The sequence below is a fragment of the Protopterus annectens genome, chromosome 6.part0, assembly GCF_019279795.1.
Source record: "Protopterus annectens isolate FY-2018-M chromosome 6.part0, PAN1.0, whole genome shotgun sequence".
Lineage (NCBI taxonomy): Eukaryota > Metazoa > Chordata > Ceratodontiformes > Protopteridae > Protopterus > Protopterus annectens.
Window position 1 is genome coordinate 53,396,968 of NC_056737.1, and position 22,563 is coordinate 53,419,530.

The window sequence follows — 22,563 nt, forward strand, 5'->3', positions numbered from 1 at the left end:
GTGCAGCAGGTAAGAGTGATAAAGGATAATGCAGGAAATGTACTCACAAGCGAGGAGAGTGTGTTGAGCAAATGGAAAGAGTACTTTGAGGGGCTGATGAATCAAGAGAATGAGAGAGAAAGAGAGAGAACGTTGGATGATGTGGGGATAGTGAATCAGGAAGTGCAACAGATTAGCAAGGAGGAAGTAAGGACAGCTATGAAGAGGATGAAGAATGGAAAGGCTGTTGGTCCAGATGACATACCTGTGGAAGCATGGAGGTGTTTAGGAGAGATGAAGTGGAGTTTGTAACCAGATTGTTTAATGAAATCTTGGAAGGTGAGAGGATGCCTGAGGAGTGTAGAAGTGCTTTGGTGCCAATTTTAAGAATAAGTGTGATGTGCAGAGCTGTAGTAACACAGAGGGATAAAATTGATCAGTCACAGCATGAAGTTATGGGAAAGAGTAGTGGAAGCTAGGTTAAGAAGGGAGGTGATGATTAGTGAGCAGGAGTATGGCTTCATGCTGGGAAAGAGCACTACAGATGTGATGTTGCTCTGAGAGTGTTGATGGAGAAATAGAGAGAAAGTCAGGAGTTGCATTGTGTCTTTGAATATATGACAGGGTGCCTAGAGAGGAGTTGTGGTATTGTATGAGAAAGTCAGGAGTGGCAGAGAAGTATGTAAGTGTGGTACAAGATATGTACAAGGGTAGTGTGACAGTGATGAGGTATACGGTAGGAGTGACGGATGCGTTTATGGTGAAAGTGGGATTACATCGAGGCTCAGCTCTGAGCCCCTTCTTATTTGCAATGGTGATGGACAGGTTGACAGATGAGATCAGACAGGAGTCTCCGTGGACAATGATGTTTGCGGATGACATTGTGATCTGTAGTGAGAATAGGGAACATGTTGAGGAGACTCTGGAGAGGTGGAGATATGCTCTAGAGAATATGAATGAAGGTCAGCAGGAATAAAACAGAACACGTGTGTGAATGACAGGGAGGATAGAGGAATGGTGAGGATGCAAGGAGTAGAGTTGGCGGAGGTGGAGGAGTTTAAATATTTGGGATCAACAGTTCAGAGTAATGGTGGGCATGGAAAAGAGGTGAAGAAGAGAGTAAAGGCAAGGTGGAGAACAGTGTCAAGAGTGATTTGTGACAGATGGGTACCAGTAAGAGTGAAAGGGAAGGTCTACAAGAGGGTAGTGAAACCCGCTATGTTATATGGGTTGGAGACGGTGGCATTGACAAAAAGGCAGGCGTCACAGATGGAGTTGGCAGAGTTAAAGATGTTAAAATTTGCATTGGGTGTGACGAGGATGGACAGGATGAGGAATCAGTATATTAGAGGGGCAGCTCAGGTTGGATGGTTTGGAGACAAAGCCAGAGGGGTGAGATTGAGCTGGTTTGGACACATGCTGAGGAGGAATGCTGGGTATATTGGGAAAAGGATGCTAAGGCTGGAGCTGCCAGGTAAGAGGAAGGCCTAAGATAAGATTTATAGATGTGGTGAGAGAGGACATGCAGGTGGTTGGTGTGACAGAGCAGGATGCAAAGAACAGGAAGAAATGGAAACAGATGATCGGCTGTGGCAACCCCTAACGGGAACAGCCAAAAGAAGAAGAAGAATATACATTATTTACTTATTAAATACTACAGAACTACGAATAATGAAATGAATATATATTTTACTTAATTACTGTAAATATTAGAACTCTACAGTATTACGGAAAATGAATAAACTGAATACACCCACGCCAGTTTTATATATATATATATATATATATATATATATATATATATTACAGAACTAAGTACAATTAATAAATGATGTTTAAATTAATAAATAAATTGCTTTCAAAACATTTTATTATCCGTGGGTATCAACAAAGTAATGACTGATCGAGAAAACCAGACGTGAAGTGATATTTTCAGCACGCCATGCTTTCTCTTCTGATTTGCAATATACATTTTTCTTTTTTTATAAGGATTAAATTAAAAAATCAGAACGAGCACATGGTCCAGTGATTATTTTCCATGTTTGTAATAGATATGCAACTGTTTTGTATTTGTATCTATGTAAAACTATTGTTTGGTGTTTTCATTTTCCGTAGTAGACTGTATTGTAATTAGACGTTCCGCCTGCGCACGCTGTCATTCACGAAAGGAACGCCCACACCTGAGCGAACCTTGCCGGGGGTACTGGATTACACTGTTACCTTCCACTGGGTGCCTCAGTTTCTTCGCACTTTCCACAGACTTGCAGTAGTGGAGTGGGCACTGTATTTGTGCGAGTATGTGGTATGGAAGAACAGCTGTGGTAGCGCTAAGCCACCCGGAGTGTAGCCTAGGGTTTAGCACTAGATGATTGTCACTGTTGAAAGTGACACTCCGACTCTATGTCTGAAAATGGAAAAGGGGTTGTGGATTGAAGGATACTGCACTATACGCCAACAATAAAAATTCTCTTTACCTTTCCTAAAGTTGTCGAGCGCGGCGTCAAAGCAATCTACGGGAGCACACCTTTCTCTCAGCGGTTGCGCGCTATTGGCTGGTGCTAGCCGTGGAAGGCAGATGTGGAGATCACGTGAGTTTTCATCTCGCTGTTTGTGTTGCGGGGAAGAAGCAAAAAAGAAAGAAGTTTTTAGAGTTTAGTTTTAGCACAGTTTTGTAACGCAGTGTTTCCTTGCTAAGGCAACATGTAGTTAATTACACACGGATATCAGTGAGTTTACGTTTGGGATGCATTACGAGGACAATACAAACAGACTGTTTTCTTAATTACCTCCGAATCCCATCAAGCTTACTTGATTTTAATTTGAACCGGCAAATAAACCCGGAAGTTTGCTGCTCGGCAATGGATGTCCCGCAACTTACCGAAGATGACATGGCTGAAGTAAAAAAGGAAGTAAGTAAAGTCATTGTAGGCGGTTGGAAAAAAAAAAAAAAAACAGACGTGTAGTACATTCACTGCTATTTATATTTAAAAGTAATGGGAACAAGCAGGTGCCTTTTGTTTCTGATTATTATATATAATTTGGCTACGGCTTGATTAACCCATTTTTGCCACTTGTCTGACATATGGTTTTACTGCCAATACGGTTTACATTATCATGCTGTGTGGACTGTAAAATGTTGCAGTGACGTTTCTGCTTGCAGTCGTTGGTAAATTAAACCTGTATTCCCGATCCTACTGCTAGGTAGTTGTTTTTTTAGTACGAGAGAATGTGAGTTTTGTAAATCTTTGGCAGCACTTATTTATTTTGTTGATTGAGATATTCAGCTGGACAGTTTACAGTGGAAGTTTGGTAATTGAACCTATAGATATTAACTACTTTGTAAGGTGAATTCAACAAAACAAACACAATTCCAACAAGCTCAGAAATGAATGTATGCTTGAGTACTGCCACAGTCATGGATAGGGACTTGTCAGCAGAAGGGAACTGTTAAAAGATCATTTTTAAAGTAACAATAGACCTTATTAGTTTTACTTAGATCTTTGACACAGCATATGCAGTAAGGATCTAGACAAAATCAAGCTACATCAATGACAGTGATATACGGAGTGAATAATATGTGCATTTTCATTAAATGCAGAGTACTGTTTCGTAAATGCAAGCAAAATGTAGATAGACAGCCAGCACTATAACAGTAGGCCAGATATGTGGTCAGTTGCTGCAGTAATCACTTTCTTTTCCGTGGTGAAAACCAATGTGATCTCTAATAAAAGTAGACATTCATTTACTATTATGTGATACTTCTCTTTGCTGAAGTTCTGGACTATTTCAGCTACCACCTTAGTAACAGAAGCCGTTCTTGTTAGTGTTTACTTTTTACACACCACAGATCACGTGTTTTTATGTATGATTAGTTATACTCTGATAGTTTTGTGGTTTTACCTGTTCCCTGGACTTTGTATTTATTCCAAAATGCTTATTTTGCTGTTCACTGGTGTCATAGATGACAAGGCATGCTTTTAAGCTATTGAATATCCAGTGACTGTCCTGAGGAGTGCATAGACTTTACAAGAAAGTGAGTGGCTGCCACTGGTAGCTAATAACATAATTGTCAGCAGTCTGAGATTTTCCATTCAAAGTGTTGCACTTTCTTTTGTAATATTTATTTATTTTAAACAACAATGAAGGATACTTTTTTTTTTGTTAAAGTGCCGTTCATTTTTTCAGCTTTCACTGATTTTTGAATCATGATTGCTATGGTCAATGTGTCAGTCATGATGAGGGAGGATGGAAAGTGTACTGTTTTTGATCAACTTGTATCAATTTATTTATAGCATTGCTCTGTGACTCCCTAAAAATCAGAGCTAGAAATCATACAAAGAATTCCCACTGTTGCTTATGAGCGACCTGCTCCATTATACTTAACAGCAGAAAGTGCTGATAAAGTTTGTGTGTCCACATTGCTACTACTTTGTAAGGTATGCTTAGTGGTTCCTGATTCACACTATTTTGTTTCTTGATACACTCTGTGGATATGATAAGTTATCCCATCAAGGCAGAGTGGAGCTGCTGTGCAGGATAGCCATTCTTAACCCATGTATGTAGAGTGTAGACACTTGCTTGACATGTTTCTGTCATTATACAAAAGCCTGAAGTAGGCAGTAGATAGGGTGCTTTCATGGGAAGCACTGCTCCTTAAACTGTCTGACTGGTGAATCTGCTGATTACAGGTAGCAGTCTCTTGAATGAGCTTTGCATTGCCATTACAATGATAGTTTTACTGATATACTTACTAAGTGCTGTTGCATGTAGTCTCTCTGTGGTAGCCATTAATTTGATATGCAGGCAGTGATTACTGTTCCTGTAGACAAGTGACCTGCTTCACGACTCTCTCTCTTAAACTCCTGCCTGCTTCACGACTCTCTCTCTTAAACTCCTGGCTTACTTCTAAAAGACATTAATGTTCCCACCCACTCTCTTCTAATCTTATCTAGGCATTCAAGTGTAATGAGACATGAAAGATTTGTACATTCTACACTTTGTACATTACTACACAAATTCTGTAATATCATTCGTATTTAGATTTCACATTGCAATGTAATTTTCTCTTCCTTATCCATCTGTTTCTTCTCCTTTTGGGAAATTCTTTTTTGTTTTTGTAGCACACAATGCTACATAATTGATTACCCTGTTCTGATTTGTATTAATTCTCAGCACTTGCCCCTAATTTTGCATATTTAATTCAACTCTGTCATCCACATTATTTAGCTTCAAACTATTCTTACAAGCTTAGAGAGTTGATAGAATAACAGTTTTCTTTGCATTAGCATGCATTTTCTGAAGGATATGAAGTGTAAAACTCAAATGTCTGTAGTTATTTTCTGACTTCAACCCTCAATGATTTGCTAGTGATTTAAAACCACAGTTTTGTGACAGACCAAAAATGAGTAAAAAATCTGTACAGTTGAGAGGTATGCGTACTGGTTGGTTGAGAGTATGCGTACTGGTTGTTTTTCTAAGTGATGGTTTTATATTGTGCTTATCTGTGTAGTGCCATGTTTCTGATAACTTGCTCAATACAGCTGTATATTTATACTGCATTACATGTGGTTCTCTGTCTGCATACTTCCTGTTTTAAATTATTTTGAGCTTATTTATAAAACAACATGCAACTTTTCCAAGTGTGACACGGAAATGTTCATTATCTATTAAGTGGAACTTCCTAAAAATCCTCCCCTTAGACAATGATGTAATTTAATTCAGTGCAAATATTTTAAATATCCTAAATAGCCTTGCACCTCTTGGAAGGAAGAGCCTGAAAATAATGCAGTTTGGCTATTCAAAAAGAGTGGAATGGTAATGCAGGATAGAGAAAAAGCATGGGACATATGGCAAAAATATAAAACGTATCAATGTCTTAAACTTCAGAATGCTTCGCAGTCTTACTAAAATGCAAATAAATGAAGACAAAAACTATACTAATTTTGGGTAGCCATTAAAGAAATTTTGCATCCCAGCCAAAATTTCAACCAACCCCTCCCCTCCTGATAACTCGACACTCTAAACTGCAGTACAGTTCAACATTTTTTTTATAGATAGTATAGCATCTGTAATAAGAATTCCTCAACATCTATTCCAAACCCTGCCCAATAGCCACATATCGCCACATCCACTTTCACCTTCAAATCTGTGCCCACATCCTGTATAAAACTACTCCTAAACTTAAACCGTGCTGTTCTTCAGCTGATGACCTCTCAACCGAGTACCTAAAACTAGCAGCCAGTAACATTGCCTATCCTGTCTCGGTCTTTATAAATAGGTCAGTCCAGGAATCCCACGTTCCCTCTCTGGAAAAAAGTCAGGCATTACCTCTCTGCACAAAGGAGAAAATTCAACACATTAATAATTGTAGACCTATAGCCATCTTATCTTCCCTCGCCAAAATACTTGAAAATGTATTCAAAAACAAAACAATTGTTGGCCTATTTCCTGCACAAAATGGCTTCTGTCATTCCCATAGTGGTAGCACTGCCCTAAGTAGATACCGTCAATAAAGCTGAAGGTAATGGCAAAATAGTTTTTATAGGTTTTTTGAATCATAATTTTCATTATTTGACTTTTTTGAGCAATGATGATTTGAAAAAAAAAACAGTGATTTGATCATATATAGGCAAACCTTCATGTAATCTATCTTTAGTCACCTTCTGTAATCATAGAAACAGTGTAGCTGATCTTGATTTAGTTTTTTTTTTTTTTTGTACATGGGAACGTTTTTCTATTATCAGTCCTCAGCCACCTGCTATCTCATGGATGCTGGTTATAAGGAACCTTCTCTGTAAAATGCATTTTTTAAAACGTCATAGTGCGTGTAGGTTTCCTGATTTTATATAACATACTTCAGAAATAGGAGATTTAAAAGAAAACTGTGCCCTGAAACTGAAAAAAGGTATATATTTTTATCACATCTTTTTGTTATTCCAATGCGTTACATTACTGTAGTTGCTTCTTGTTACGTTTTAATTTTATACCCTAAAATGGCAGTCATTGCGACTGAGTAATAGTGAAAATGAAAAAACATTTATATCATCTGATATGGGGAAGACTGGACCCGCATATCCAAGTTCTCTAGCTGTAAAAAAGCGTGGAAGTACCCATCAAAAAAAGGCGTGGGTAGTTCCCCCTGCTTGTGTAGTGTTGCTGCTGTAGTGGGTCATGGGTTGTGTTGTGTGAAAGTCCCCAGCTAAAGTTAATTTAATGAGATAGGGCTACTTGATTGCAAAACATTTCCATTTCCGTAGTGAGTGTAGTCTTAGTCCCAGTTACTTTAGCTCAGTGTCCTGGCTTAATAAATGTTTGGAATCACTGACCCTAACCTAAACCTACTTTTGATCATCAAAAAAAAAATAAAAAAAGTCTGCTGTCCAGAGATGCTGAAATAATTTCTGAAGAGAGTGCTTCCTTCATTTGCTTAAAAATATCTGTCTCTGGTGTCCAGTGTACCTTAAAGGGCATCTTCAAATTTTTTTTTGTTCAAATAATTTTATTGAAATAATTTTTTACAAACAGTAGTTAATGGATTTTGTAAATAAAATATTTAAGTTAAGTAACTTTTTACAAATGTACATAGGCCTCAAGTCAGTTGTATAAAAGTACAAGTCATTATTACATATACAGACGCTATACATTATTAAACAGTGGACAAATAAATGAGGATTCCTTGCGACTTCTCTTCTTATGTAGGTTAATTTGTGACCATCTTGAGTGTCTTGGGGAGATAACTTTTTCTCCCAAGGATTGTTGGTCCATTTCCTAGGAAAGATTCTCATTTCCTTGATTTCCTAACAAAGCTACCTCTTTCAATAGAGTTAGAAAATCCTTGAAAGTTGGACTGATAGTGGAGTTCCATTTCCATGTGATTTTCATTTTTTTGATACTGCCATTATAGTCCAAAGAAGATACCGGTTTTTCCTTTTCATTGCAGTGGCTTCATATATATTCAGGAGCATTAATAACTTTGACAAAATAAAAGAATCAGTATAAATGGTTTGCAAAAATTCACCAATATCTTCCCAAAATTTCTTTATATAAGAACATTCATACATTCATACATAATGAGACCAATCTGCATTACATTTTAATGAACACCTCCAACATAATGTTTCATTCATGGTATTAAATTTAGCTATTTTACTTGGAGTGTAAAAGGCACTGTGAAGGAGCTTCCACGTATCACATAGTTCACAAAGTCAGTGTGCCACACAATCGCAGCCCTTAAGGCTAAACACACCTAATACACTTGTAATAGGTGACTATCGTCAGACATACTGACGTCCCTCTCACCAGGCTGAACAAGGAGAAGGTCACTGTAAGCTGCCTGTCTGGTGCCAGGATCCACCACATAGCAGAAGCACTCAGGTCACTCCAAAGCAAGTACAAATATGACTCCGTCATTGTCCATGCTGGTGTGAATGACCTGAGATGTACCTCCCTGGATTACATCAAAAGAGACATAGAGGAGCACTCTGATCATGTTTCCCAGGCCGTTATGACCTTGACCTTGAGTGGCATCGTACCCTCACCAAGAATGGTACCACAGTATAAAGACAAAATGATCAATTTCAACAATTGGCTAAAGTATTGGTGGCACTCAGAGGGAATCCAGTATCTGTCAGCCTGGGATGACATGCTTGACAAGCCACGTTGCTTCGCTAGGGATGGCTTGCACCTGTCGCCCCTGGGATTTTTGAATACTGGCCAAGGCTCTTGCCACCCCCCTAGTGCCTTTTTTAGGCAAGGCTCAAAATACAAACCCACCTCCTTAGACAACACAAGGAAAAAGAAACTAAGGGTAATGCTGGTCAATGCCAGAAGTCTAAACCTCAAGATGCACGCACTCGAGACTGTCCTCAGTATGGAGAATATTGATATCTGTGCAGTAACAGAAACCTGGCTCAAGGCTCCCGAGAGCACCCCAGCACTACCAGGCTATACCTCATACCATGCTTTTCGGCCCCAAAACTCGGACCGAACCACAAGAGGAGGGGGAGTATCCATATTAATCAAAGATACCCATACCTCCAGGCTAGTGGCACTGCACGAAGCATCTGAGACCATCCATGTGCAACTAACAGTGGGCAAAACTGTCTTCCAGTTTGTAGCCTGGTACAGACCACCCTCCCAAACTCGGGAACCCCACTCGGCTTTCCTGAAGACACTGGAGAATATGAAGGTCTCTCCAAACACCATTATATTGGGTGACTTTAACTACCCAAGCATAGACTGGGAGCACTACTCAAGCCCCAACACCGTAGCCCAACGGTTCCTAGAATTTATAAACTCAAATGCTATGGAACACTGGTCACCACTCCCACAAGAGGGGAAAACGTATTGGACCTGATCATCACCAACATGGGAACTCTATGTTCCATACCAGAGGTATACCCCTCATTGGTAAGATCTGACCATAAATTAATCACTGTGGACATCCATATCCCGTCCCCAGCCCCAGCAAAGGAAACCACGGTCAAAAACTTCTCAAAAGCAAACTTCCCACTTCTTAAACCGAGGTGGAATCCTTCAAAGCCCCAGGGCCAGTGGAAAATACGGCCCAAACTGCAGAATCCTTTACAAACACATTCTATGGATGCCTACAGGAATTCATGGATTGTGCTATCCCAAATAAAACCAAGACACACTCCTCCAAGGGCAAGAGACCTGTCTGGTGGACCCCAGCCATAAATTAGCTGTACAACAGAAGGAGGGAAGCTACCACATGATAGAGCAAAATCCCTGAAAGGGAAGGCAACTCTGATCAGTACTAGCAAGAAACTACGATCCCTCATAAAATCATCTAAGGCTAGCTTTGAAAGAAAAATTGCCAAGACACTAAAGATAATCACAAGGCCTTCTTTAGTTATGTCAGAAACCTGGGTGGAAACTTCCAGATATGCTCCGAGTTAGTGCAAAATGACAAACAATACACTGAACACACAGACATTGCCAACAATCCTGGCAGGTTCAGTGCAAACTCCCCCCCCCCCCCCCCAATGAGCAAATGACTATCCCAACAGAGTGTAGCCTCCCTGACATCACAGATGCACAGGTGAGAGCTGCCCTCTCCAAAGCAAAAAAACACAGCATCAATGGGACCGGACGGTGTCCCGGGCTGCGTTTTACATGAACTCCAAGAAGAACTGAACCCTGACTTAAAATCACTATTCAGTCTCAGCCTTACAACAGGATATGTACCCAAAGAATGGTGTACAGCAACAGTGGTCCCACTCCATAAAGGTCGTGCCACAACAGACCCCGGAAACTATCGCCCTATAAGCCTAACTAGCCTGGTCTGCAAAGCTATGGAGCGTATCATCATGGAACTCATAAGCAAAGATATTGGGAACCTCCAAACACTGGATCCTACCCAATTCGGCTTTAAGGGCAGATCTGGCCTCTTGAACTCTGTCGATTTCTTTGAAACAGTCACCAAGGCCATAGACGAAGGGAAGGTAGTCCACACAGCCTACTTTGATCTTGCAAAAGCCTTCGACACAATACCCCACTCGGGCATCATAAATAAACCCACCAACTTAAATATCAACCCCTATGTCACAAGATGGGTTGCAAACTGGCTTAGTGATAGAACCCACATGGTCAGAATTGCAGGTGCCATGTCAGACTCTAAACCAGTTACAAGTGGCGTCCCACAAGGCTCAGTCCTGGGACCTCTCTTGTTCGGTATATATTTCTCTGAGGTACAGGCTTCTCTGAGGTACAGGCTAACACAGGAGGACTACGGCTGACAAAGTTTGCAGATGACTGCAAATTGGGGGCCATAATCGACTCACCAGCTGACACAAGCATCCTCCAAAAAGGTCTCTCAGAGATGGATAACTGGTGCCAGAGCCATGGCCTAAAGCTAAATGCGAAAAAGTGCATAGTCATCCCCTTTGGGAAAAACAAAGTGCCCACAAATTACCATATAGGTGGTAATCCATTAAGTACAGAATAAGTAATTAGGGATTTGGGGACCCAAGTAGATGACAATGTGATTGTCAAAGGAGAGATTGCAAAGTGGTTAGAAAGACATTCTATATAGCCCACCTTATCACAAAGGGGTTCACATCTAGTTCAAGAGGGGTCATTGTGCCCCTCTACGCATCACTCATCAGGCCCATAATTGAATACAGTGCCCCATTTGGGATGTACCTTACCCGACACTTGCTACAACTAGAAAGACCCCAAAAGTACCTCACCAAGAGGATCAATGGAATCAAACAGATGCCCTATGCAGTTAGGCTAAAGAAACTCCAGCTCTACTCAGTTGCTTACCACCTACTCGGAGGCGACCTGTGCCTGACATATAAAGCCATGTCCAACCCTGAATTAATGGACATGCTCCACCTCAAGAAATCCAAATCCATCAGAGCTACACGCTCCAGTGACTTAAACCTCAGCACAGAAATAAATAGAACATGCTGGAGAGACAGATTTCATATCCCAGAGGCTCCCCTCACTCTGGAACAAAATCCCAATCCATGTTAGACAGAGCTCCTCAATGACCCTCTTCAAGAAGAATCTTGACGTTTGGACGGGAGATCGTAAATTTACCCCTGGGATCTCTTTGTCACTGCTAGACAGAGGCACGGTAAACTAACCTTAAATGGGCTATCTTCTGTGACCTACTATACAGAGGCACAGTCAACTAATCTAAAAAGGGTGGCGAAAGCCAAACACACTCTGGCTAGGCTTGTAAATGCCCTAGGGCAGATAGCCTAGTATCAACCTATGAACCTTCCATGAAAAGATTTTCCAACATTGTATATTTGAGGTTAACTTTATAGAATATAATATCTTTTTTGGTCTCATTGATAACAGTAATGTATGATCTTTAGTGATGAAATTCCAAAATTTCTGATTAGCTTTTGTTTTATAGTTGATGATAATTTTATATAAGTTTGAAATTAAATTTGTTCAATTAAAGTCTCCATATATTATTCCATATAAATGAAATATAAATTTGGGCATGGAATTAAATGAGGAATTATCTATTGTTCTAAATAAATCTTTTGCATAAGCTGTTAGTGTATTGAGAGCTAGTAGCCAGTCAGTGCTTTATAAATTAAATGTGTTAATTGAGTCATATCTGAGACTTATTAGATTGTCCATACACTGATACCAACATATGAAGTTTTCTCTTCCATGAGTTAAGGATATCTGTAGGAATGTTGTTGAAAAAGGTTTTTTGTAATTTTAAATGGAGTTAACTGGAACCATAATTTGATATCAACGTTATTATTTACAAAACTCCGAAAAGTATTGTAAATGTAATTTATATAATTTAGATTAGTAGGTTTGGTGCAGTTGTATTGCAAGTTAACACAAATAAAGCACCAGAGCTTATTATTCTGATCATTTAGTTGTATATTTTTTGCTAATTTACATTCCTCTTGAAAAATAACAGTTTGTAATGTTTTCCATGCTGAGGAAAATTTTGGATCTGTCCAATTTACTATCGTTTTGAAAATGGATGCTTTGATATAAGTTTCTATATCAGGAAAGTTAATACCTCCCATCTCCCAGGGCCTAATATGGTTCAGATAAACTATTCTGTTTTTTGGGGGGATACCAAAGGAAACTTTTATAATGATTCTATTTAAATCTTTTATGATTTTTTGCTAGGAATTATAGGGATAGCTTGTGTAATGTAGTTTACCTTTGGGAGAATAACCATTTTTATTAACTGTAATCTATTTTCAGAGGTTAAATACAGCTTATTCCATTTGCCTATTAATAATTTTAGGGTAATCAGAATATTGTTGTAATTTGTAGATAAAGTTAGTTCTAGGTTTTCACATAAAACAATCCCTAAATAATCTAAAGAGGAAACTTGTTTACCAAGTATTTGATTTATAAACGACAAAAAAGCAGTACACAGGCAGGTCTTCCCGATTAATTTTACTGTTTCCAAAACATACACACTTGATTTTGACTTTAAGCGCTTTTCGTTTGCACCAAAGTAAACTTCTTCAGAAGTCAAAAGCATTCGATCTGACTCTATTTAAAATACAAATGTGGTGATGTATTTGATACCCCACCTATGCAGCAACAGTGTAACTTAAAGCTGTAAGCAATTTAAATTACTACTCCTATTAAACCTAAAACAGTAGCAACCAATAAAACATTTAAGCCTGATATATCAATAATATCCAGCTAAATATATAAAAAATATTAAATTTAACATATACAACAGTATCACTACACAGATTAAATGTTACATTAATACTAGAATTGCACTTCCTTAAAATAGCAAAATCAGCCTACATTTATTCATACACTCTATCGACCGGCTAGACTGGTACCCTATTACACTACGAATTGGGCTACATAAACTAGATCCACAAACATGTCAGCTATCGATACAGATTTTTACTTTTCAAGACACAACTGATTGATAGAGTACATGTCATTTAATCCGGGAACCCCATAGGCATCTAGTCTTATTTGCCATGCCAATTCTAATTCTTCTAGTTGAATTGGCATTGGACCACCTCTTGTTGGGGGTACAACTTGATCAATTGCCATGTAAGAAAATCCAAGGCCATGATAGGCATGAACATGTTTTGCCAGTGCGTTTTCCAGCTTGACTTAGATGTTCATATACTCTCTCGAAGCCTGCGTTCGGTTTTCCCGATATAAAACGCAGGACACTGTTTGCATCTAGCGAGATAGACTATAAACTTGGATTGGCAGTTAAATTTAAATCTCACTTTGTATTGTAGATTGTTCTTTAAAAATGAACTAGATGTATCCATATATTTACATTAACTGCAAACTTCACATTTAAACATTCCGGTTACCCGTGGGACAGGATAGACCACTGATTCTAATATGTTTTTTAGATTCTTTCCTTTCCTGAAGGACGAGTACGGGGTATCACCTAATTTATGCAATATAGCTGGTAACTATCTAAATAAATCCCAGTTTTTCTTTAAAATATCAATTACCAGATAACTGTCACAGCTGAATATTGTAATAAATTTCAAACATGGATCACAGTCTCTAGAATGTAGCCTACTGTTTTTGTGTATCTGATCAACTTCTTGGTCTAGTATATTTAGTATTTGAGTATTTCTTTCACTATAAACTTTAATGCTTAATATTGGGGCATAAACCAAATTTGTTCTCTTAAGTTTAACTTCATCTGTCAACATATCTATAAATTCTTCTGGGTAGCCACGTCCCAAAAACATAGTTTTGAGCCGTTCACATTCAGCAAGGAAATCACTCAGTTGTGTTTTAATGCATGCTGCTCTAACAAGTTGGCCCTTAACAACTGAGCATTTTTGGTAAAAGGGGTGGCTGCTAGAAAAATGTAAGAAGTCATTTGAATAAGTTGTCTTCCTGTATATACTAGCTTGAAGGCAACGTAGAGTCCTGTTTTTTACTAACAGATCAAAATATGCTATTACCTCAGTGTCGAAAGATGAAGTAAACCTGAGAAAGTCTGTAGTCTGGTTTAAATAGTGAACTAGGTCAATGCTTACTTGGACTGAGCCCTTTAACAAGATAAAGATATCGTCCAAAAACCTTGTGTAATATACAATATTATTTGCTAGGCCAGTATTGTTGAAAATGAATTCAGTTTCCCACATGACTATATTGGCAAAACTACCCCCACAAGGGGAACCCATAGCAACTCCAGATTTTTGTAGAAATTTTCCCCAAACATGAAAAAGTTTTTCGTAAGAACTAAATCTAACAATTCAGTAATTAAACAAATTTCACTGTTTGGAGCACCTTTCTGCTTTAATCTGGTGGCTTTCCATTCGATGCCTGTTGTATGAGGAATGCAGGGTATACAGGTCCTTTACATCTATAGTTAGAACATTATATTCATCACTATAGTCTAACTTATTTAATTCTTCCAAAAAGGACCACAAATCTCTACATACTTGTGTCTCGGTTGACAAGTACTTTTTTAACATACCATCAATGAATTTAGCTATGGGGTAGGTGGGTGAATTGCGACCATACACTAACGGTCGCATGGGTGTTTGCTCCAAACCCTTATGTAACTTAAGGATCCTGAACATATACGGGTATCGTGGGTACGACACTGACAGTTATACACATTCTTTTCTAAATATCCATCAATAAACAGATCTTTTATACACATATTGATTAACTGGTAGGCTCTATTGACCTCCGATCGTGAACTGATCTGATACGCTGTGGTGTCAAGAAGTGCCTCCATACGTGAATCATAATCACTAATGTCGAAAATTGCTAACCCACCTCCTTTATCCGGCTTGCATACCTGTATTTTCTGAGATTTAATGAAATCCAAAAAATCTCTTTCTTCACTAGTTATATTAGGTTTAAAACCACTCTTCCCTCTAAAGTGGGGAATTTGTTGGATGTCCAGTTCACATAACTGTTCAAACGTTTGCAATACTGGATTTAAAGGAGAGTTAAATGTACTAGAGACAAAAAGATGGTTAAAGTTACAAGACTTGTTGTCATGGTTACCCATCAACAGAAAAATATTTAACTTCCTTACATAGAGTTTAATGTCTATAATTGTTTTAACAAGGTCCAGTTTCTGGGTTGGAACAAAGGTATACCCTTTCGCAACTTTTTAGTATATGAATATCAATATGCAATTACCAAAGTCAAGCTGGAAAACGCACTGGCAAAACATGTTCATGCCTGTCATGGCCATGGATTTTCTTACATGGCAATTGATCAGGTTGTACCCCCAACAAGAGGTGGTCCAATGCCAATTCAACTAAAAGAATTGGAATTGGCATGGCAAATAAGACTTAGATGCCTATGGGGCTCCAGGATTAAATGATATGTGCTCTATCAGTTGTGTTTTGAAAAGTAAAAATCTGTGTCGATAGCTAACATGTTTGTGAATGTAGTTTATGTAGCCAATTCGTAGTGTAATAGGGTACCAGTCTAGCCAGACGATAGTGTATGAATAAATGTAGGTTGATTTTGCTATATTAAGGAAGTGCAATTCTAGTGTTAATGTAACATTTAATCTGTGTAGTGATGTTGTATATGTTAAATGTAATATTTTTTTATATATTTAGCTGGATATTACTGATATATCAGGCTTAAATGTTTTTATTGGTTGATACTGTTTTAGGTTTTATAGGAGTAGTAATTTAAATTGCTTACAGCTTTAAGTTACACTGTTGCTACATAGGTGGGGTTTCAAATACGTCACCACATTTGTATTTTAAATTGAGTCAGATCTAATGCTTTTGACTTATGAAGAAGCTTGCTTTGGTGCAAACGAAAAGCGCTTAAAGTCAAAATCAAGTGTGTATGTTTTGGAAATTGGGAAGACCTGCCTGTGTGCTATTTTTTGTTTATCAGTTTTTTTTGTTTGGTGGATTTAAGTATTTGATTTATGTTAGTATTTGATTTATTTTTATTATTTAATAGTATGTGATTCGATTTATATGCATTCATTTTTAGACCTGAGATCTGATGAAATTTCTCAGCAATAGAGTTTAATTCACATAGAGACTCATCTGAGTTTGACAAGGTAAGTAAAATATCATCAGCAAATAACATTATTTTGGAGTTAAATTTATTATAAATGTTAATGCCTTTAATTTTGGGATTTGAACGAATCTCAGAGGAAAAAAGTTCAGTTGTTAGGGCAAATAATATTGGAGACATGGGGCACCCTTGTTTGGTACCCTTATTAATTTTAATTGCTTCCGATGTGAATGGACCTAATTTTACATATGCCAGGTTGTCTCTCTCTCTCTTATATATATATATATATATATATATATATATATATATATTCTTTAATAGAGTGATGAATTGTGTAGGAAATCTAATGTGACTATTAGTGCTTCAGCTTTGTCTATAGTGGTTAAGATTCTATGTATGTTATCATGGGTGCGTCTGTTGTAAATAAACCCTGTTTGGTCATCATTAATGACTTTAGTTAGAGATTTTTTGATCCTATTGACCAGAATAGACAAGGATTTTGTAGTCATTTATTAAGGAGTGAAGTAGGTCTATATGAGCTACATGAAGTGGGATTTTTAATTTCCTTTAAAATAGGTGTAATCAATGAGTATCTCCATGATGGTGGAATTGTGCCTTGTGAATATGTTTCGTTTAGTGTCTTTTGTAGTATTGTTATGACAGATGATGGGAATCGTTTATAAATTTCCATAATGATCCCATCTGTGCCTGGGGCTTTATTTTTACATCTTTTAATTTTCTCATTAATTTCTTCTATTGTAATTTGTTTTTGAATATTCATGTTTATGCCCTCTGGTATTTTATTTAAGTTATCACGGCATATGTTTGTATTGTTATGAAGTGGGTCATTATTGTTGTAATGTTTTATGAAATAAATTTTAAAAGCTTCCAAAATGTCACTTATATCTGAAACTTTTTTCTTGTTATCCCTTTCATGAATTATGTTTGTAATATTATTTGCATTGGAAGATCTTTTTAATCTCCTAGCTAAATTATGCATATATTTGGGAGAGATTGAATAAGAATTTAATTTTAATTTTTCTAAGGCCAAATTGGTTTTCTGCAATAAGATATCATTATATTTTTTCTAAGGCCAAATTGGTTTTCTGCAATAAGATATCATTATATTTAATTTTTCAATCTCCTTTTTTTTTTTACAACATTGTCTTCTAAAACCTTTAGGTCAGTTTCTATGATTTGTTTTTTTATGTTAGCTCTGATTCCCATTCCTCCGCTTTATTACACCAAGAAATAATTTTGCCATAAAGATATGTCCTTAGAGGATCCCATAAAATAACTATATTTATGTCACTAGTATAGTTTGTATCCAAGAAATATTTTATTTCCAAATCTAACCATGGCTTAAACTCTTTTTTTTAATTTAGTAACATATGCTGAAATTATCTGGGTGATTATCAATCTTTTGAAATCAATTTGAATTCTAAGAATAAGCGAGTTATGGTCATTCAGGGGATTATAGAATGCAATATTTTCATTTTTAAATCATGAGATACATATATTTTATTAATTCTTGTTTGAGTGTTAAATCTATAGTCACTAAGGGAAAATAGTAATGAACTTTCATTCTTAAGAGTAAATGAGTCTAATAACTGCAAGTTATCTATCCATTTTTTAAGAGTTCTCCCTGTAGATGTGATACGAAAAGGTCTTTTGTTGGTAGTCTCCTGGTTATCTAAGATACAGTTAAAATCAAATCCCAAAATTAAGTTACCTTTAGATGTTTTGTTAATAAGTTCTATGTGTTTTTTAATAGTTCCTATACCCGGAAACCAATACAAGTTCACCAGTGTCCAGATTCTATTACTATATCTTAATATTACTATTGATAAAACGCCCTGTTTGTCTTCATAGTTAAATAAAACTTGTGGATTAATAATATTTTCTTCCATAGTATTAATAATCCCCTGTTTTTTTTTACTATATGATGAATTAGATAGCTTTAGGAAGTCACTTGGGTTCCAAGTGAAATTATCATTGGCTTTAAAGTGAGTTTCCTATAGAAAGAACACTTGTGATTTATTTATTTTAGGTATTTAAGTAAGTTAGATCTTTCCCTAGGATTATTTAAACCATTTACATTTAATGAAAGTAATACTGTGTCCATCTCATTAATTTGTATTGAAATGATGACTGTATATTTTGTCACTTATTTGTTGTATAATCTCCACATCTCCACATATGCGTTGAATTCAGTGGTGAGGCTATTACTTCCTTTTAAGCTATATAAAATAAAAATCGAATGAGGCCAGAAGAAAAACTCAAATGTATAATAGTAGACTTTATACATGCATATAAACAAATTTATTTTATTTTACATTTGTTATATTTATTTAAAATAATCTTTTAACAAACATGGAATGTATAACATTCCCAATCTGAGTGAACTAAGAAGCTCAGACAGATTAACCTTCGTTGCCGAAATTGAACCAAACATTAATGAAAAATTAGCGGCTCCTTTGCATATTATTCTGGAGGTTGCAATTGATCAAGTCAAACATATGTGATTAATTCAATCAAAGTTATTTATAGATGCGCTTGCTGTAGAATAACCTGGTGTAGATTTCAAGCATTTTAAGTTTTATCATTTATTACATCATGTGCGTTGATTCATGTATAATTCCTTTTTAATAAAGTATTTATATAACAAATTATCATGTAATGTGTTCGATAATCCATTTCCTTTCCAACTTATATGAGTATCTATTTAATGACCAGTTCATTTCGTAACTGCCTTATCGAGCATACTTTAGTCAGTGTTGTGCAATTTATTTACACTAGTAACAATTTAAAACTCCGAGAATTAAACAGTTTCTAACACCTGTCATCTCTGTTATGGATTAGTTTAAATTTGTGAACTACAAGTTCTGCATATATATGAATTCCAAAGCATAGACAGTGCTGCTCAAGGCTATGCTATACAACAATTACATATGCAGAGCTCTATATCATGTTTGCTACGTAACCTTAAATTTCAGTAGAAAGTTAATTTGTTATTAAATTACTAATGGCCTTAAAAATTCTATTGCATGTGTTGAGCACGGTCTTAAATTTCTATTTTACATTCGTATAATGTCAATTCTAAGAAACCAATTTAGAATTGCATTTCAATGACCAAACATTAATAGTAGCTGTAATGATGACAACGATAAACAGATGAAATATTCATTTAGCTAGTTTCATAGTGCGAGTGCCCTTACAACCATTCATTTTTCAGCAGTAAAATTCCATTAATAATGTATTCTTATAGGTTAGACGTGCTTGTCTGAAATAACATTTTGCAAGCTATTCACTGTTTGCACTCTGTGTATTATAATAAGCTATAGTTCAATACAATAAATATGAGATTTGTCTTATTGCAAGCTTGTAAAGATCCAGTATCAGATTGTCTTGCATATTCTTTCCTCATCTTGTCAGGTAACTGTTTCTAAGTATACCAAAACTTCCATTGATACTTCGTTGAATATGGTGACATGCATACTTCTTAAGTCATTTCTCTTCTTTATTTCTTTCTTTCTTTATTTATTTATTAACTAAATAATGCAGATTCATGGAGAACTTCAAAGTATCTAACCATGGGTCTAATGCTGAATATTCCACTTTTATCTGTCTAAATGTATTCCTTTATTTTTGTTTTATAATATTTAACAATAAGCTATAATATATTCATGCCAGGGACGTCGGGAGGCATACGCACTGTACTGATTTCAGTACAAATCATTTAGAAGGGGGTAGCTTTTTAAAGCTTCACTTTTTCACGCTTTTCTGCACGATGATGTCAGCAGCTCACTGCGCATGTATTTCCGGCTGTTTTCAAACGTTATGTACACGAGCGGGAGATTGAAGCAGCTTCACCTGTTGGATTACATTTGGATGTACGAGTGGGAGATTGAAGCAAGCATTACATTTGGATGTACGAGCGGGCCAAGGACATTAGTTAGGAGAACCGAGGGTTGGTGAGTAATATGAAGTGTGTGTGTGTGTGTGTGTGTGTGTGTGTGTGTGTGTGTGTGTGTGTGTGTGAAAATGCCCCAGGTGGGATGTACTGGTGATTACTCATGATGGTGTGGTAGGGAATACTCAGGCTTGAACCCTGTACCTTGTATGCAGGTGTTAAAGACCTGAATTCCCTATCCACCACCATTTAAAAAAAAATTGCAGATTTTTGCCTCATATTTGATCTGATCAATATATGTATCATATATGTGTTTTTTAAATATTGCAATGCTTGAAATTTGATGGTGCAGTGGTAGCAATGTAGCATTGATGCCTCACAGCTATAGGTTCTTGGGTTTGGTTCTTGGCTGGGGTGCCTTCTTTGTGGGGGGGGGTCAGTATCTTCTCCATGTGTTTGTGTGGGTTTGCTTTTGTGTCCTCCCATGTTATACAAAGACATGTCTGCATTATTTTTTCCTGGGCCTCTGCTGAAAATTGTTTTTTTTTTTTGTTCCAAGTCAGACTGTCCTGATTAACAAATTGACAGGCATTTAAATTTCAGACTTCAGGTTTCTGAATGTTTACTTCCTTACATATTTGATGGTGCAGTGGCAGTATTGTTGCCTCACAGCTATAGGTTTTCTGGTTTGATTCTTGGCTGGGGTGCCTTCTGTGTGGAGTCTGCATCTTATCCCTGTGTTTGTGACATAGTTTTACTAACACAACCTTTTTTATAGCAATATTTTTAAGTTTATGACTATTTGAAATTTGTCCTTATTTTTGGGACTGCAATACCCTGTTATTGGCTTTGTCCAGGTTTTTTGTGCTAAGGTTGACAGCTATGGCACGAACTGAATTCACTGAATATGTTTGAGGGCTGTATTCCCTCATTACTGGGTTTGTCCAGGTGTTTTGTGCTAAGAGGTTGACAGCTATGGTGAGAACTGAATTCATTAAATGATAGCCATTTAAGTTTCAGTCTTCCTCTCTTTCACAAAGCAGGTGATTTGGCATAGTGGTATGTTGTTCTGACTATTTTGCACAGTGACCTTGGCAGTAAAATGTATGATGGTAACAGCATTTTATTCTAGCATCTTTCCAAGATTATACAAGCAATGTTTAATGTGTTCCTGTTTTTTGCCCTTTTGACCCACCCCAATAAATTTGGCTTTTTCCAGACTTCTTGTGCTCGAAGTTGAGATGTAGTTGAGTATTGCGTAGATTTTACAAGGAGCTGAGAGCTGCAGGGGAAGAGAAGTTTAGTGCTGATTATGCTAAATCAGCTCACATTGCTAGTAGCACAAAATGTTGTGAACTTGCTTTTAATGCAGAAGGTTGTTGGTTCTACTCCCATAAGGGGTGAATGCTGCTGTACTGAAAGTTAAGACACTAACTATGAGCCTGTTATCAGTTTGCCATCCATTTCCTATTGCAATATTACTAGCTTATTATTAATGTAATTTAGGCAATTTATTCCTCAGGGGCATCAGACACTTTATTTTTCGGTGAAGTCATGAAATATAAAGGTGATTGCTAGCAGCAACCTCTTCATTACTTAGATTTATTTAACGTGGAATTATTTAGATGACTTTTTTTACTACTTCAGAGATTGTGCATATTATTTACTGATAATGGTGGACTGTAAAAGTTTGACTAGACTTTTATGATGGAAATGTTCTGAATTGGGCAGTTTTGTTTCATTGTTTACTGGAAAAATGTTCAAAGCAATAGGAAGGTGTATCAAAGAGCACATGTATGTTTCATATGCAAGGGGCCTATGATTTAAAAGCAGCCCAGAATTAATTTTTATCTGCCACGGGTAAAATGTATTTTTCTTTGAATGTGGGTTTTAATGTTGTTTCAATGAATGTGAGTTTCAAGGGCAGAGAAGTTTTAATGCCAAGTTTGTTTAGCAGATGTCTTAGTGTTTGTGCTGTAAAATGCAAAACAAAACTTTCAAATTAAGTTCAAATCATCATAGAAGTAAATCAGTATGTACATTAGTGTTTATGGTAAATGGAGTGAAATAGCAAAGTAATGGATCATTGGAATGGCTGCAGGGGGAGGCTCCATTCGACCATGGTTTTGTGAGGGGGAAGTCGGCAAACAGACAGCTCCAGCTGAACTATACCTCCCAACTGTCCAGATTTTCAAAGA

At 36.9% G+C, this 22,563-nt stretch overlaps 1 protein-coding gene across 1 annotated transcript in view; it reads left to right on the forward strand.

Moving 5' to 3' along the window:
- The first annotated feature begins 2,140 nt into the window (after positions 1–2,140).
- Positions 2,141–22,563, forward strand: part of BCL10 (BCL10 immune signaling adaptor) — a 509,008-nt gene continuing 488,585 nt past the window's right edge. Inside the window, exon 1 of the mRNA XM_044073843.1 lies at positions 2,141–2,888. Coding sequence (XP_043929778.1) covers positions 2,838–2,888 — 51 coding nt within the window. The 5' untranslated portion in view covers positions 2,141–2,837. The remainder of the gene's footprint in view (positions 2,889–22,563) is intronic.